The sequence below is a fragment of the Balaenoptera borealis genome (assembly GCF_965194805.1).
Source record: "Balaenoptera borealis genome assembly, chromosome: 6".
Classification (NCBI taxonomy): domain Eukaryota; kingdom Metazoa; phylum Chordata; class Mammalia; order Artiodactyla; family Balaenopteridae; genus Balaenoptera; species Balaenoptera borealis.
Window position 1 is genome coordinate 13,060,583 of NC_138863.1, and position 18,695 is coordinate 13,079,277.

At 37.1% G+C, this 18,695-nt stretch overlaps 1 protein-coding gene across 2 annotated transcripts in view; it reads right to left on the reverse strand.

Moving 5' to 3' along the window:
• The window catches only part of NYAP2 (neuronal tyrosine-phosphorylated phosphoinositide-3-kinase adaptor 2), a 255,220-nt gene extending 238,195 nt beyond the window's left edge, over window positions 1-17,025 (reverse strand). For both annotated transcript variants that reach the window (XM_082396988.1, XM_082396989.1), the window contains exon 1: window positions 11,784-17,025. In XM_082396988.1, coding sequence (XP_082253114.1) covers window positions 11,784-12,040 — 257 coding nt within the window. In that variant the 5' untranslated portion in view covers window positions 12,041-17,025. The remainder of the gene's footprint in view (window positions 1-11,783) is intronic.
• Between the last annotated feature and the right edge of the window lie 1,670 nt (window positions 17,026-18,695).

Here is an 18,695-nt window from a genome sequence, read left to right on the forward strand (position 1 = left end):
CTCTATCATGTGGAAAGGATCGAATAAATTATACTGTACACCCTAAAAAACAGTATTCCAAATTTCTATACAATTCTTCAATCTCATACCCACAAAGTATCAAAAATGAAACACGAAATTCTTACAGATACCAACAAATCATTAAAAGCCTAATAGACATCTCAATATGCCCCAAACCTTTCTCACCAAAACCCCTTTTTTCTGCTGTCTTCACCATCCCAGCTAATGGGAATGTCATCTTTTATCTTGCTCTCACACCCCACATCCAATCTGTCACCAAATTCCATCAACTCTACCTTCAAAATGTACCTCCAATTCCACCACTTCTCCCCCATCCAGCGCTGCTGCTCCGGTCCATGCCACCATCTGTCCTTCTCGTGATGGTTTTTACAGCCTCCCAACTGATGTTCCTGCTTCTGCCCCACAGAGCAGCCAGAATGATCCTCCTTTTCGTTAGAGGAGCCAGATTATGGCATTCTTTCTCCCAAAACCCTACAAAAAATTCTCATCTCATCTCAAATGTGTGGAAGCCAAAGTTTTGACAGTGACCTCGTGGCGCGTGGCCCGACAAGATCGGACCCCATTACTTCTGACCTGAGCTTTTGACCCCTTGCTTGCTCCCCTCCAGCCACTCTGACCTCCTTATAGTTCCTCCCAACATGTCAGGAATGCTCCCCTCTAGGACCTCTTCTCTGGGTGTTCCTTCTTCCTAGAAATCTGTCACCCTGGAGATCCACACGGCTTCTTCCCTCACTTACTTCAGGCCCTCTCAAATGTGACACCCGTAGTGAGTCTTTTCCTGACCCACCTGTATACCTTTGCACTCTTTCCAAACCCCTGACCCCAACGCCCTGATTTCATTTTCTTCATAGAACGTGTTGCATTTTAACTTGCTCTCTACTCTACTTGTTTATTGCCTGTCTTCCTCACCCCCCCACCCACACCAGATTGTAAGTCCCATGAGGGCAAGCTTTTATTTATTTATTTATTTATTTATTTATTTATTTTACTGTTTTGTTCCCTGCTTTATCCCAAGCACCTAGAACTATGCCTGACCTATAATAGATGTTCAATAAATGCTTAATGAAAAACTTTATATAGAAACAAAATATCCATGCAACACATATAAACCTCACCCTAATAGAAAATTAGCAAGTCTTCTTGGTGAAGCTCTTCTTCACTGCTGAACCACTTCATTTCTTATTCAAACATCAGGATATGCTGAGTGGTATACTTAGTCCCAAATCAAAGACTAAAATGTAATTTACTAGTTAAAATAATGGATTTTAAATGCTGGTATTTTTATTTTTAAAACAGCTTCCTTGTACATCTTAATGAAAGTGCTTTTCTTGAAAAAATTTTTTTCTCCCTCTGCTTCCTGGCAGGCTAGTTATATTCATATTCTAGCATGGACATGAATATTCTGTCCTATATTTCCAAATATGAATGTTATTGAGAATAACTCTAGAGGCATGTGTTCCACGCAGAGATTCATTGTGGGAGAGGGGCTTGATTTTCCGTCTATCAATTCATGATTAAAGTTAATTTCAAGGTGATCTATACATTTATAATGAAGATGTTTTCTTCAGGCTATGTCAAAGTTGGACAGAAGCCTTCGAGCTATTTTATTAACATGCTCAGCCTCTGCTCTAGCCATATCATTTGTTACATTAGACATGTTCTCTAAGCTATATTGCATTTTTAGTAGCTAAAAAAAAAATCCCCTGACTCATACCCTTGCTCAATAATAATTTCTTTTCCTTATCTGGGTTTTTAAACCTTTTCCAAAGGCCATGCTTACTTAAAGATTGAGAATATCCTCTGATAGGCTGAAGAGTATAAAGAAACAGCCCTAGACTAAAAACTATTGCCTCATTAATCTATAACCATCTCTAAATATTTAACACTACTTCTGCAAGAAAGAGTACCTTAAGTTTTCCAATGGGTTTCTTTTCAATGATTCAGGTCGCCACAGGTTTGGATGTTTGGAAGGTTCACTCTTGCTGTGATTTCCTCAGCGTAAGAAGAGCTTAATTCTCAGGCTGACTGACAGTCTCACGTGGGATTGTGTTCTAAAAAGCCCCTCCTCTTGCCAACATCTGTCTATTTATTTCAGATACAGAATAGACACTGAGCTTCTTAAAACGTAAAGTGAGTGCTAGGTCCCAGATGTAATTAAAGTTGAAACAACCAGAAGTACAAATAGCTCTCAAAAAGGTATGTGAGAAGAATAAAGGCTTACCTTAACACGAGCCATTAAAGGTCCCTCTTAATGTGACCTCTAATTGCCCTGGCAGGTGATGGAGTGAGAAACCTAAAATCACATCTATTACAAATATAGATGTAATGTGAATTGTAAATAGATGAATGCTGATGTTTGTATGAATCCTCTTAAGACTGTGGTGATCCTTACTGAAAACAGGAGCCCAGCAGGACAGACACCATTTTGACTTATAAAGTGAACTGGCCCAACAGCCAAAATGGACAAATGTGGTGTCCTTAGGCTAAGTGGGGAAAGTTAATATTAATGAGCATAAGTGGTATCATTAGATATATGCTCATTAATATTAACTTTCCCCTCCAGCACTAAAAAAAAATAGAACATTTTAAATAAATCAATTCATTTAGGATCAGCCTTGTAGATTTGGCTTCTGGCTCAATATAGAGCAGTGAGGGATGAACAAGGCAAATTATTGAATTCTCTCCTCTAATCGTATGGTCCTATGAATAAAAATCTCCCCATGCATTTGGTATTCTAACAAAAATTACTCCAATGTCTGGATATCTTATTTAGCTTTGAAAAAAGAAATCTGGATGCACAATTTTAGCAACAACAAAAAAATAAGCAAAGCAGCTTGTGGTCCTCTGAAATGATTAATAGAAAAGTGATTGGAATTAATCACAAACACAAGAGGAAGCTGAAATTAGAGAGGGCTATTAAGATACTCTCTGCTGTTTAATCTCACCCCCTTATCAACACATTAACCTTGTTTTCTCTGCCTGTGCTCTGAGTCCTACAGCAAAATTAGGTCAGAAATTCACATCAGATCAGATCAGCTGATTCATTCCAGCAAGACCCTGACACGCTGCAGATTTGGGTTTCATTCTAGATAGGAGTATGGCTGAGGGCTTTGGGGGTTTGTTCCCTATGCTCTAAGCATAGGAGATAGAGCTGGCTGTAGAGTATTTCTAAATATTCTAAGCTAGCTGTAGAGTATTTCTGAAAGTTTCTGAACCCTGTTTCATTTAACGGTCCTCACTTCACCTGAACAAAATGAACATCCATTTTCATACACAAATAGAACATTTCATTTTTCTACATACCTGCAATTAAATCAAACCCAGTGAGAGTACCTATTCGTGACCAAAGTAGCTATTCACGTTGCACTGAACAGATATATTGCTCGCTAAAGTGTACTTCAGTAAATGCTCCATATTTCCATAAAGTCTGTCACAAATCATGAGTATGATTCCAGAAGCCATAACTATCTAAATAGGATTTATGTAACTGTTAACATTTCTCTAATAAGAGCTCTCAATGTAATTATGTATTTGGGTAATCATTTAAAATATTAACCAGTTCTAAACTTTGGTATCAGAATCATTTGCTTTTTAAGTAACAATGCTTTAGTAAAGGGAAAGCAATTTTTTTTTAATTTTTACTTTTTTTTTCTGTATTGTCTAAAGGATGAACTTTCCTGGTGCTTTGTTTCTCTTTGACTAACAGAGATACTGAAGCCTTCAAATTTAAATAACTTCCAAGTATATATCCTAATATACAAATGCATGTATTTTTTTAAAGGAGCTGTAACTAATCTAATTCCATTTCTGACTGTCACTTTTAAACAGGAAATATAACCTCATATAGATCCCTTGAGGGCATCCACAGGGAATAGAGACATTCCTAATCAGCTTAAGTAGTCCTTTGTGTCAGAACCACTTTGCTAAAGTCCAGAGCTGTCTTCCGGACTTGCAATGTTTGGGAGAATTTCACTAATGTAGCATTTGTTTTATGAGAAAAAAAAATTCAACCCCTTTCTACAATAGAAAAAATACTCAGAAAGACATGTACTGGGAACACATTTTCTTGTTGCTTTTTATTTAAGGGATATGTCCTATATTGTTTTCAAAATACTGTGGCTAATAGTAAAATGAGACAATGCAGGTACTAGCTCCAGAATCCAGATAGAAAAATTCACATGAAGGGAAGCCTCAAACCTAAGCATGCATCGTTTAGTATACCAGATGATCTTTTATTGCCCCTCTTCCTCAGTGAATATCCTTACTGGATGTCCTAAACAAGATGTTTCCTGTAAAGAGTGAATCTCCAAAGCAGACGTATGTTCACAGGTACACACAGGTACTGCCTTACAGGTTGTTTGTAACCAGACTGTTCTCATTGGTCAGTTGCCTCCTTCTTAATGGCTAGTGCCTATGTGTGTCAATGGTTCAATATACCTATCATCTCTGTGTCTTAAACATCCCTCTTCACCCACACACATGACAAACTAGGGTTTGGTAACCCATCTCCAGTGATCTCACTCGTTTGAAACTGTAGGTTTTGCATGTTTGTTTTCTAATAAGCTTTTTAATAAAAAATAAAATCTCATTTAACAGTGCCTGCAGAAAACCATTAGAATTTAAAATAGCAGAAATGATGAGCTACTGAAATACTTTTTCATTCTCCATTAACTTTTCGCCTTTGAGTCTATCTCTCTCTTTCTTTCTCACCAAATGTTATTTGGAGCTGTTAAGAAAAGTACTAACAAACAGTATCACTTTTTATTTATTTGAAATGTTTCACCCAATAAGACTTTTCAGTAAAATCCCATTTGAGAAATGGAAGTGAAGGTACAAGAAAGTTAGTAGTGACAAAGGACTCAAGTTAGTTTAAAAATAAGGAATTGGGCTCAGAAAGCTTAAGTGACTTAGAACACTGAGAATGTGATGAGGGTATTCCTTTTCTAAGGGCTCAGTGTTTTAAGTTTCCCAGCTTCAACACAAAAGGCATTTCAGCACATATGTGATCTAGAAGGTCAATCATATGAAATCCTATTTCCATTTTTTAAGAAATCCCTGGCAGTCTGCACATTTCTGAAATTGCAACTGGCATATTTCACAGAGAATTATCATCAATGCCTTTTCAAGGTCAAACATGCTCCATCTTTAGATTTTTCAGCATTTATAGCCTGTATATTAAATCATAGTATATATTAAAGAAGGCATTCAGCAGATGTGATAAAGAATTTTAATTGATTAGACTGTGTTCATTAACGTCATGTTAAATTTTCCCTACAACTTGACATAAATTGCATGTTCAAAGTATTAAATTATGTGTGAAATTTAGATGTGGCTATTCTGCTTTGGTTGCCATCTCTGGAACCTCAGAATTCCTGTGTGACCAGAATCTTGCTAAGGAATTTTCAAAAATTTAAAAAATACACTTCCTATTAGGAACGTTGTTGAAGCAATTCTAAAAATGTACTGTGAGAATATTCTATATAATATTTAAAATTTATTATATTTTTAAATTGTCAGAATCCCAGAATACTGGTCAACATATGAACAAAACAAAAATTAAATTTGAACATTTCAACAGGTACTGAGATGGAATAACTTGAGATATCCACAGCTAGCCCCACTCAAAGTCAGGGAGGACTTTAGTCTCCTCCTGCTGCCCAATCACGACATTTTTGGCTCCTTTCATGTTTCTCTCTCCAACTCTTCCCACGACAACATCCAGAGACTTCTATGTATGTCCTCACACTGTGCCTGGGCCCTGCTTTTGTAAAAGAAAGTCATCTGGGCAACATGGATGGACCTAGAGATCATAATACTAAGTGAAGTAAGCCAGACAGAGAAAGATAAATATCCTATGATATCACTTATATGTGGAATCTAAACAAAAATGATACAAATGAACTTATTTACAAAACAGAAACAGACTCACAGACTGAAAACAAACTTATAGTTGCTAAAGGGGAAAGGAGGGGAGGGATAAATTAGGAATTCGGGATTAACAGATACACACTACTATATATAAAATAGATAAACAACAAGGACCTACTGTAGAGCACAGAGAACTATATTCAATATTTTGTAATAATGTATAAAGGAAAAGAATCTGAAAAATTATATATATATTCACTTTGCTGTACACCTGAGACATTGTAAATCAACTATACTTCAATAAAAAACAACAACAACCACAACAAAAAATAAACAAAAAAGAAAGTCATCTGAGAAGTCTCAAAGTTTAAGAGATTTTACTAGTAATTTTTCTCTTCCAAAGATATTTGCACTTTAAATTAGGATTCCAGAAAACATTTGGGGGAAAGAGTGTAGGAAAGAGTGGGGAGGAGTTACTGATAGCAAGATACATACTACGTCTTTCAGTTCCTAGCATGTGTGATACCTATGGTACAGTAATAAAATGGTGTTTGAGGAGCCAGGTTTGGGGCCGTCACACAGAATTAGTCATCCGTTCATTCATCACTCAGTCACCTGTACATCGTGGCTGAACAGTCTGTGCTCCTATCTGAAATACTTGAGATCCCATCCCTTCCCACCTACTCAAGGACATAATCACAGTAATTTTTCCTTCCCCCTCCTAAGTCGTTAACATTTCCTTTTCTACTGTAATCTTTCATATCAGCATTTCAGATAAGCTAGTTTTTGCTCTGCTTAAAGGGAAAAACCAGAAAAACAGAACACTATAGACCTCTCTTCCCCCTTCAACTACTCTCCATATTTGTGAATTTTGTTTAACCTCGAAAGTTCCTAAAATAGTTCACTATTCCTCTCTTCCTTGTTTCAATTCCTCTTTTCGCATCCCCTTGTGAACATGACTCCACTGGGTTTTGTCCCCAGACCTCCACCAAAACTGTTCTCGTCAACAACACCAATGTAGTAAAAGGCATTGTTCAATCCTCAGGATTCAATATATTTGATCTACCAGTAAAATCTCTCTCTCTTCTTTAATCACTTTTGTCATTTCACTCTGAGGCAACACCCACCTTGGTGATTCTTCTCTTATCCCACTAGCTGTTCTTACTGGATTCTTCTACTGTTCCTGTCATGTAAACAATTAGGTGTCCCAAGGAACAGTCATGTGTGTTTTTATCCTCTCTATCTAATTTTATGTCCTAGGGATCCTTAACTAGGCTCATGATTGTAAAAAATCTATGACTCTCATATTAAAACCTCCAGTTTTGATCTCCATCATGAGCTCTGGATCCAACTGCCTATCCAGAATTCTCCACTTGAACATCTAAAAGGGCTCCCAGCACTGGCTTATGAAAGCTGAACTCCCATTCCCCCACCATTTAAACTAAATTTGCTCCTGTTCTAGTCTTTACCCTTTCATTAAGTGGAAGCAGCATTCTTCTAGTTGTTTCAGGAAAAACGAGACATAACATAACAACAACAGAACCAGAACAGCAAGGAAACAAACTTGAGAGCCATCTTCAATTCCTTTCTCTTATTCAACTTCTACGTCTCATCAATTAGAAAATTTTACTGGTGTCCCAAATTTTAGCATTTTATGCCACATTTACTATTACCACCCTGGTCCAAACTACCATCATCTCTCACTTGAATTACTGCAAAAACTTTCTCTCTGAATTCCCTGCATCCAACTATGCCCTGTCCATCTGTTCAACACATAGAAACCAGAGTAATCCTTGTTAAAAAGGGCAGTTAGGGCATGCCATACCTCTGCTCAAGAAATCTTCAATGAATATATTTTTTTCTTTTAGAGTAAAACATGAACTTATAACGCTCTACATTACCTGGTGGCCCCACTACCAGTCAAACTTACACCCCTTCCAATCTTTGCTTGGTCACTACACGACACCTTCCCTTCTTGGAACACATCAAACTTGTTGTTTCCTCTGTCTAGAATTCTCTTCCCCAGACAGCCAGGTGGCTCATGTCTCTGGCAACAGGCTCCCAACGTCTAATGTCTCTGCTCAGATGTTATTGGATTTCAGAGGTCTTCCCTGGCCTCTATTCTTATTGCCCTCACCCTGCTTTATTTTACAGTGTAAAAATTTATTACCACCTATCATATATATTTATTTATACTTATTTCTTTCATGTTGCCTCTCTTTCTCCCTTCTCTCAGAATATAGTTCTTTTATAACCAGGAACTTTGTTCTGTTCATTGCTGTCTCATAAAGGTCTAGAACATTTCCTGGCACTTAGTAAGGTTTCAATAAATATTTCACCAATGAATGAATACACTTAGCAGCAAGTTGTTTATTGAACAATAAGTTGGCTTCAGATTCTGTTCTAAGAACTGTATATACAAATAGTCATTCTTCTCACGAAACTTACATTGTAACTTGAACATCAGCAGCCATGTCACATATTGTGTGCATTGTTTGCTCATTGTCTCTAATCACCTTGACCGCAGGTGAGAGATGCCCTATCTAGCTCACTGGTTCAGCATCATTTCTTACTTCCAGGATTAAAGCCTCTATGCCTGACCCCTTATTTCATGGGTGGAGTCAGAATTCAACTTGAACATCAGCTCACTTTACTAGGACCTGGCAGTCTGTTGACCTCTAGTTGGTGTCCCCATGCTTGGGAAGTTGGTTTATTCTTCAACTCTACCCACATCTACTGACAAATTCTAAATAGCCTCATCATCTAAAATGCCACCATCACTAGGTCGCTGTGACATAAGGTACACACATTTATAACTCTCCTGTGGGTAACACCAACTACTGTGGCAACAACAGCCTTACAAGCAACATTGCTATGGAACCTTAAGAGTAAGCTGGCTTCAGGCATACCTACTCCCACATCTCTGGCTTATGTGCTGCCATGGAAACAATGAAAGTGCACAGTAAGTGAACATCTATCTCATCAAATGCCAGATCCTAGAAGGCTCTTGCTTCTTCCTGCTACCAGTGGGTTCTTCGTTTCCCTCCTAATCTGATTATAGAAAGATAAACTGCTAATTTAAAACTGACAAGTAGGGATTTCCCTGGTGGCATAGGGGTTAAGAATCTGCCTGCCAATGCAAGGGACATGGGTTCGAGCCCTGGTCCAGGAAGATCCCACATCCCACATGCCACAGAGCAACTAGGCCCATGCACCGTAACTACTGAGCCTGCGCTCTAGAGCCCGGAGCCACAACTACTGAGCCCGCATGCCACAACTGCTGAGGCCCGCGCGCCTGACTCCTGCACTCACCGCAATGAGAAACCCGCACACCGCAACGAAGAGTGGCCCCCACTCTCTGCAACTAGAGAAAGCCCGTGTGCAGCAACGAAGACTCAACACAGCCAATAAATAAATAAATAAATTTATTAAAAAATAAAACTGACAAGTACCTTTTTTTCTCCCCTCTTTGAATCTTTACTTATTTGATACAAGAAAGAACACTCATACTCAGAAGAACTGTTTCAAACAAGACATCGACATTGATTAAACATGCACACACCCATACACACACACACACACACACACACACACACACACACACACAGGGTGGGTGACTTCTCCTGCCCTTACTCTGTTCTTAAGCAGGGCTAGACTACAGTTTGATATTGTGTTGACAGTGTGATGTGGAAGCAAAATTGTCCAGATCATTTGGGACTTTTTCAATTCAGTGTGTGACCTGAACTATCTTTATGTTTATGGCTTGTAATATAATTCTAGAGTTAATGTAGCAGGAACTAACACAAAATTTACTTAACTGAATTTCCTGGACCTCATGTACTATGCAATGACAGGGTTTTGCTGTGTCTCCACCTACCTAAATTCCAGCCCCTGTCCCCTGGACTTTTGACTTCTTGGAATTGTTGGTTATGCCCCTTTGAACACTTGACCACTTAAAATGAGTCATTTTTATTTTCTTCATATCTATGGATCTTTAGATAGAAACTTTCTGAGGTTGTTGATGAAACACAGAAGCTAATAATACAGTGATAAGCACCCTGGGGTGCTCTGTACAATCTAATAGAACTATTCAGCAAATAATTCTGTCTCTATGCTTAGAGAAAAGAGTGAATTATGTTTAATGGCAAGATTGGGAAACTTTAGATTTTAGAGATGAAGTTATTTTAAAAATCATGTAGGATAACCTTTTTTGTTCTGAGTTTCAGAAACCTTAGACTCACAAAAGTAAATTAAAATGTTTACATATATATAGAAGTTCAGGGCTTCCCTGGTGGTGCAGTGGTTAAGAATCTGCCTGCCAATGCAGGGGACACAGGTTCGAGCCCTGGTCTGGGAAGATCCCAATGCCTCGGAGCAACTAAACCCACATGCCACAACTACTGAGCCTGTGCTCTAGAGCCAGAGCTCTGCAACGAGAGAAGCCCCAGCAATGAGAAGCCCGTGGGCGCCGCAACGAAGAGTAGCCCCTGCTTACCCGAAGACCCAATGCAGCCAAAAATAAATAAATAAAATAAATAAATGTATTAAAAAAAATACATCTTTGTTAAAAAAAAAAGTTCATCAGAGGTACTTAGCAGAATAAAAAAAGTTGTTCTAAGAAAGGGCACTTAGTGCATCCTAGAAAGGAACCTGTGATACCAACTAAAATTAAGTAGAAATAAAAAATAACATATCTCAAAATAACATCTGCAATTATGAACATGTTTATCAAGCATGCCATTTTACAAATCTTTGTATACCTGGTAATAGAATAGATTTCCATTTGAATAGTCCAGAGAAAAAAGATTACACTCTTTCAACTAACCTTAAACAAAATTTCCAAATCTCTCGCCCTCTTTCCCTCTCTCTTCCTTCCCACCCTCTCATACAGAGTTGTTTGCCATTAAATGATTGGAATAGTGCATCCTTACCTAGCTTCTTGATAAGAATCAATAGTTTACCTTAAAAGAATATGTTCTTTTCCTTCATATCATAGTGTTCACAGAGAGTAAGCAAAAGGATTAATTCCAGATTAGATGAAAAATCCACCAACTGACTATCAAAATAGCTTACTATTACCATTCGGTTATCCGGGCAATTGATGGATTAATTTCCTAAATTCTGTCTCTTTGCACTTAGTAAATGGACTCCATTGAAGAAATAGGACTCCATCAAACACATATCTCTACCTGTAACCCCGCAACACATACACTCAGAAAATATTGCAACATTTTTTGGAAAAATCAAAAGATGTGTATCCTTACTTTGGTCTCAGCACGCTAGGGAAGTTAGCCTCCATTTGGAGGCTGCATCGGGACTCATTTGCTTGTAGCAGGTACGTTTTGCAGCATAAAAGTCATTTCATTTGAACAAACCTGGGGCACTTGGTACCAGACAAGAGATGTAATAGCCACAGAATTCTGCACAGAGGGCACACACTGAGGATTCCACTTCAGAAACTCACATAATTCTAATTCTTGACAAGTCTTCTCATAATCTAGGAAGGTGGTGAACTCTCTTACAAGATAAGGATGATACAAAGACCATTATATATGGGGATTTTCATTAAATATTAAAGTGTGGGTTCCCTGAATCTTTTATCGAGAGATTGTTCAGTATGAACTTTTATTTAGAGGAAACTGAATTCTTTCCCTACCCTGTCTGCGTCTCCATACTCACGACACAAAAGTAAACAACTTTTGTTAACTAAGGCAAGTGTCCTGTCAGTAGGGTGCATTGTGTTTTCATCATAGTTGAGAAGACATTTTCACTTTGTCTCCTCAAGTCTAACTTTGACAAACCTCTTCTTGACCAGGTGACAGCATCACAGCCTCTGCAGAACTCACAGAGACCCTGAGGTGTGCAAAACTCAGAACGCTTTCATTTATACTTACCGTTTTATTGCTTCTTCTTGTCTTCGGCGTTTTTCATTCTTTTCCTTCAAGTAGGCCAGGTTTGTTTCATTTCTCAAGCGATCATTTTCTCGAGCAATGTCTGATGCATTCTGAATAACCAATCCGTCGTAGGCCTTCATCCCCATATCCTCAATATACTGGAGAAATGTGTCCAGAGGGTCTTCCTCAGGATTAGAACTCATCATCCTGGAGGATTTCATGTGAAAAGGAACACTTCCTGTGGGATGAGAACACATTTTACCTTCATCAAAGATGTGGATAAAAGCAAGGTGCTGCTTATTCTCTTAACATCTTGTCAGCCCCAAACTCCAATGATTATGGCGGGATCTACTTGGAGAAAATGTCTCATTAGAAATTACAGTCAGAGTATTTAAAGTTAATATTAAATGAATGTTGCCTGGGTAGCAAACACTTCTTCAAAGCACCAAAAGTAGCAAATCAAAGGCTAAAGATCTCGCGCTGAAAGGTGATGTGAGGGTGCAAATATCTGGGGGAAGAAAAACGTAAGTTTATGTAAACAGAGTCATGATTTTGCTTCTCAAAAATGTGTTCATATACTAATAAGATACAGTAGAACCAAGGTTCATTTTTTTCTGATTACTACAAAGACTTTTCTGTTCAATTTCAAATAAAATGGTGTAATTATTTGGAATGAACTTTTTTAAAAAAATAAATTTACTTATTTAATTTGGCTGCATTGGGTCTTCGTTGCCATGCGTGGGCTTCTCATTGCAGTGGCTTTTCTTGTTGCGGAACACTGGCTCTAGGCACACGGGCTTCATAGTTGTGGCTCGCAGGATCTAGAGCGCAGGCTCAGTAGTTGTGGCGCACGGGCTTAGTTGCTCCGCGGCACATGGGATCTTCCCAAACCAGGGCTCGAACCCGTGTCCCCTGCACTGGCAGGCGGATTCTTAACCACTGCACTACCAGGGAAGTCCAGGAATGAAATTTCTTATTGTGTGTTTTCTTTGCAATTTAAAATTAAGATTTATGAATCTGAATAATCCATGCAAAATATAGCAGTAATCAAGGAAATACACATTTCTAATATCATTTGTCTTACAAATAATCTCTTTTTGACCCTCCATTATTTTCCAAAATGGTGCTCTGTAATGGCTTCGAGCTGTAACTCAAATATCACAGATCACCAGGACCACGTTAATCCTTACCAGTCTGGTAATTCAAGCAGTGGCAATTACGATGATCTTTGCTACATGAGGTTTAAAAACCTGAGCCACAGAAAGGAATACTGAAAGCCAAAGTCAAATCAAAACAAAAACACAAACATAGGACTTTCAAAGCTCACCTATAAAATGCTGGAAATAATACACCCACCTCCTGCTGATGTGAAGAGTATGAGAGGTGATGACTGTAGAGAACTTAGCATAAAGTTCAACAATAGTAAGCATATACATAATAAAGTTAGCTAATATTATTGGCAGGAATAATAATGTAAAATGTGTATATATGTATAGATGGATGGGTGGATAAATAACCAGCAGGCTATAAAAGTCAGCATGCCTTGAAGTAGAGGAATCCAAAGAATCATAGAAATAAATGAAGCTGGGGATAGGAAAATTGTGTTTTAATCAATCAAAAGTAGAACTGAAGTTTAACTAATTACGTACAGGGGTAAGTATTTTACCCATCTAGCTTAATAACCATTATTGTCCTCAATTGCATATTCACTGTGGTAAAGCAAAATCAATTAACAAGGAGAAAACACTGGCAATTTAAAAATTATAAATTACCTTTACATCTTTTACTTTCTTCAAAAGGCTCCGAAAGATATATATTTTTTAAATATCAGCCCAGCTTTTTAATGTAGAAGTCCTAGATCTTCATTTTTACCATTACAAATCATTTTCATTCTGATTTTTTTAATAAGAATAATCATGTTCCATAACCTGGATCGTAGCTATGGAAACTTCAGTTCTTATCAGAGTTTATTAGCATTTCAGCTGCCAGTCAATCCATATGTTACTTGAAGCCCAATCTGAATTTAAGGATTTATTCCTCAATCTGTAAGAAACTGTTGAAACTAGATAGATGAGTGGTTTGTTGACTCATGATTTTCTGTTATGTTGTTTCCTTATGTTTGGTTTGGTTTTAAGCCATAATGGGCTGGCAAATGAAATGGACTTTTAATTCTAACTATCTAAGGTAATAAATTGTATTTCATTATCAGCCTATCAGATTAGATGCTGAAGTGGTGAACACACATAGGAATAAAAAATTGCTGCTACAAATGATTGTAATTTGGGGGGGAAATGCAACATGATTCTCAAACAGCTAAAGCATTAGTATTATTGGGAATTCACTTCTACCAAAGGCTACAGCACTAGGTGTGCTTAGGTAAAAAAAGATCTGCATAACCTTATGGAAATTAATTCTACCATAGTTAAGCAAGCCAAGTCAGTGTTACAAGGATTCTAGAGAGAATGCCTCAGGGTTGAAGATGATCACTTCCACACCGCCCTGGAGCAAAATTGTCTATTTCCCCACTGCCTAAGGCATTACCCAAAGATTTTTATTTCTTCCCTTAAGTTTTCCTCCCCATCCGGATGACACCAGTGATTCTTCACACAGTTTACATATTCTAAATATTAACAAGGTTAATTGTGTACCTCTGAAAATTGATTATCTTCCTAAGTGGTCTTTCAAAGTGCCTGAAGTTTAAATTATGTTAATTCTGATAAAATATTAAATCATAAATCATAAAATATGTATACCATGGAGAGTCATACTGTAAGATTTTTTAAGTTGAGATGAAAATTTGGGGGGTGAAAATCAACCATAAAATCTAGTAAACCTTCAGAGCAATGAAAATTGGATGTTGGTGAACATGCTTTTGTCATCCAATTCTAGAGGATAATTGTTTCTACAATCATTTATTTATGCAAGTATTTCTTGAGCACATATTATGCACTAGGCACTGATAAAGGCAGAACTGTGTCCCTCTAGACGTTCACACTGCAGTGAAAGAACACAATAAATAAAAAATCGCAATACAATGTGACAAGGGCACGGGTTCATTTGGCAATGTTGGCATTCACTAGTTTGTCATGGTTATGTTCACCATTTTTGAGGATGAACAAAGAACACTTTTTAACAATTATATCTAGTCTTCAAAAATAAAAATAAAAAATAGACTTGAGCCCTACCAATGTTTAAGTATCATACTTTTTTGCTTCTTTGTCCACATGTAAAAGGTAGTTTGTAATGTAGGGGGAAAGTGAGGCAGTTTTGAAGGGCATACAGTTGGGGAGTTGACCATAATGGCCTAAAAATCCTAAACTAAAGCACCCCTAGATCTATGACTTTGTGCAAGTTAATCAACCTCTTTAAGCTTGAGTCCCCACATTTTTAAAATCATATTTACACTATTGTGAGGATTCAGTTAGAAAATGTATGTAATTGTTCAATAAATGTGACCATAGTTATTAGTCACTAACATTACTATTAGATGATTTTCACAATTCTTAACTGTGGTGAAGATTACGGTTTGTAATAACTCCTCGATAAGCATAGTTTTACTTTGAAACATAATAGAGTAGAATGTTTATTATTCAACTTCCTTAATCACAAGTATTCAAATAGATGCCATGAAAATGGTTAACAGATTTGTTCACTAACCAAATGCATGTAAAACCACTTATCCATTCTGCCCCATTTTTCAAATCTAGAAAATAAGGGCTTTGGGGCATATGAACCAAGATGCTCATCCCATCTCTCAAACACTTGGACTCCACCCTTCCAAGCCCAAGGATGTTTCTCAGGTAACTGGACTGTGAATGAACAGATTCCTGGCCTCACTGAAGAAAAGTGAGTCTTGTATTAAGTGCCTATATCATTACAACTTCTACCATTCCCATGCAGTGAGAACCCACAGACAAGTATGATCTTAAATCTGCCCTTCAGAAATTTATATTTATGGCTAAGACAGATATTGAATCAGATACATTCCTTATCACTAAATATTTGGCTGCATTTTGATTATTGGATATTAAATCAAGATCATTTCTAGCCCTTGAACGACAATCTTGTATGCAAGCATTTTATAAAAGCTTGTTTTCAGCACCTAATTCCAAAGTTGGCATCATAAAAGAACATAGTTAAGAAACAAATGGGCAGCTTCCTTCAGGTAGCATCTTTAGATAAATTGCAATTAATTAATTAATTAATGAGTGTACCATAGTAGATCACAAATTATTGCATAGGATATTTGTAACAGAGCGGGTGAGATTGAAGGGAACTTTTGCATTTCTCCAGGCATCCCCTTTATTTGAACTATGTGTCTGCAGCCATTTTTGCTGAAAACAAATTAGACATTTTAGCCCCCCCTAGAGCATTGGCTGAAAGCTGGCATCCATTGTCTTCACCCACAAAGCAGATATATTTTCTTTGGAATGCAAGGCGTTGATTCCAATAACAGAAGATTTTTGTGTATGTGTTCTTTTTCTTGGAAGTTATGGTCAACATTTAAAATTTGTGCCAGGGACTCTCCTGGGAAAGCATCTAAGATAGTGGAGATCAGAATTCCCATACAAACCACAGATAGCTTCAAGTCTTCACTTTACGCCTTTCCTGTATTGCTGTATTCTGCATTTATAAGAGACTGCTTTTGTTTAATTTTTGGGCTACTGTATTTAGAATCATTCCATTCTAATAAAAGCTACAGATGTTGGTTTAAATACAACTGGGTGGTTAATTGCTCAGCTTTATTTTATTTTATTCTTTCACTTTTGTTATTTATTTCCTATTGACCACACCCTTTATAAAGATTACTTTGTATAATATTGTGAGACTTCTCAAAATTTGAAATTTCACGCTACTCAGCTAAAATGCACCAAGTTAAGCTGGTAGGATTCAGGTGGTATTTAAGACATTAAGCATTTTATCTTTTAATTGAGTTAATCATTTCCTTATTTTCTTTTGTGTAAAATCATCACTCTACCTTACCAATGCTGAGCCTAGAACTGAAAATAACTACATCTCTTTACAATTATTTCCACTGAAATAAAACTATCCATTACATATATATGCAGAGCAGAAAATATACATAAGGCTATTCAAATGGAATCCCTAGACACATAAAAAATTGCCCTTTTTGCTCTCTCTGTGGCCACTGCTTGCATCCAAGGAACTCAAGAAGCTGAGACACTACATAACTTTGAGTGTTAAAGCCAAAAAAAATTGAGGTACATTCTTGAGATATAAGTAAATGGCTCCAGTGGGCGTGCACACTGACTTCTCAGGCAGAATCTTCCTGTGGGCCATTTATCACCATGTACCCAAAGCTGAGTTCTAGTATAACAGCATCACCTTAGTGAATTAGTCCACTGGCCCTCATGAGTGCTGGTTCTTTTTTCTCTTCTTAAAGTGTTTACTCAGAATTTCTGAAATGGAGCTGTTCTCCATCTAAAACTTTGGTTTTCCAAGATATAAAGTTGTGAAAACTCTACTAATTCAGGTATTTTCCACATACACTGAGAGGTAGAGGAAGAAAAAGCATATGTTTGGGAGAGAACCACTCCCCAGTTCTTAAAGTTCTGTAAGAAGCTTCTTAAATTTTAGGTCACAGTTAACCCCATATGATAATGTTGTAGCTAGAATAAGATAGAGTTTATTTTGTACCATTATTGTAATGCTATTTGTGTTGACCAGGAAAAAACAAAATACATATGAGGGAATAAATTTCATGGTGGAAAGCTGAGACATTTTGCTTTCATTTCACATTTATGTTTTTCACTTTATTTGCATATGGGAAAGTTTTCTAGTGCCCACCCCTTATTTGTTTCTTAGGTTTTCAAACCACAGCTGTCTTAACACTGTGAGGAAGTTATTTGAATTTGAGTTATTAAAATTTGATTTTCCCTCCCACTCCAATCATTGCATCTTCTCTGAGATAGAGAATCCTATTTTGCCCAGTAGTATCTATTCATCCAAATAAAAGTTTCCCAAGGCAATTTTGACTATATATTTTGTTCAGCAAGAGAAAAGAATCTTTTACATTTTTCGCATGTACTCAAATCAATTTGAAAAAATAAGTACTTAAATAATCAGGCTTCATATACATATGTAAAATATGTATGCAAATTAATACCTAAAATTTGCTGACTTCATGCAGGACCAAATCAACAGACTAGATTGCCTGGCTTCACTCCATAACCCATGCAAACCGTGTCAAAATTGTTTTTCTGATCAAATCTTATAATGTGTCAAAAATAAGTCCTCTAATTTCACTTTGATTATGCTTAAAATCCTACCCTCAACCCCACAAATGATCATGCTTATTTTTTCATTCCACTGTCATTAAAATACAGTTGTTCTGCCCAAAATGGGAAATGTTAGAGTTAAAACCAAGAGAGCTTGTTGAAGTGACTACAAAGATACTGATTGCTTTTTTTCTCAGAAAGCAGATTACTTTGTAGTGAGTTTTTCTCCACTATCTCCCTTCCCAAAATGGTTAACATGGGCATAGATCATGTTAATGTAGAGCACCATAAATCAGATATTTCCCCCAAACTTCTAGGTTGTCATGGTGCTATTTGCCCATGGTCTAAAAAGACTGCATATTTCACTAATATTAGGGACTCACACAAAATGTCAATAACTGAGGTACTTTTCTGAGCCTTTGGCCAAATGTTTCCAGATACGTACAAGGCAGTATTTGCAAAGTACATATAGTCAGTATAATAATTGCTGACTGGAGCTACAATAGAAACCATCTAATTGAATTGGGAGGTGATGACTTATTTATCTTTTTAAACAATAGCCAACCTTCCTGTCTCTAGGATTTTTACACTTCTCTCTCTAAACTTTACAGATGTTCCAAGTCCTTCGGCTTCTCTGCAGTTCCTTGTGAAGTTGTAGTGTTTTTTCCTCAGG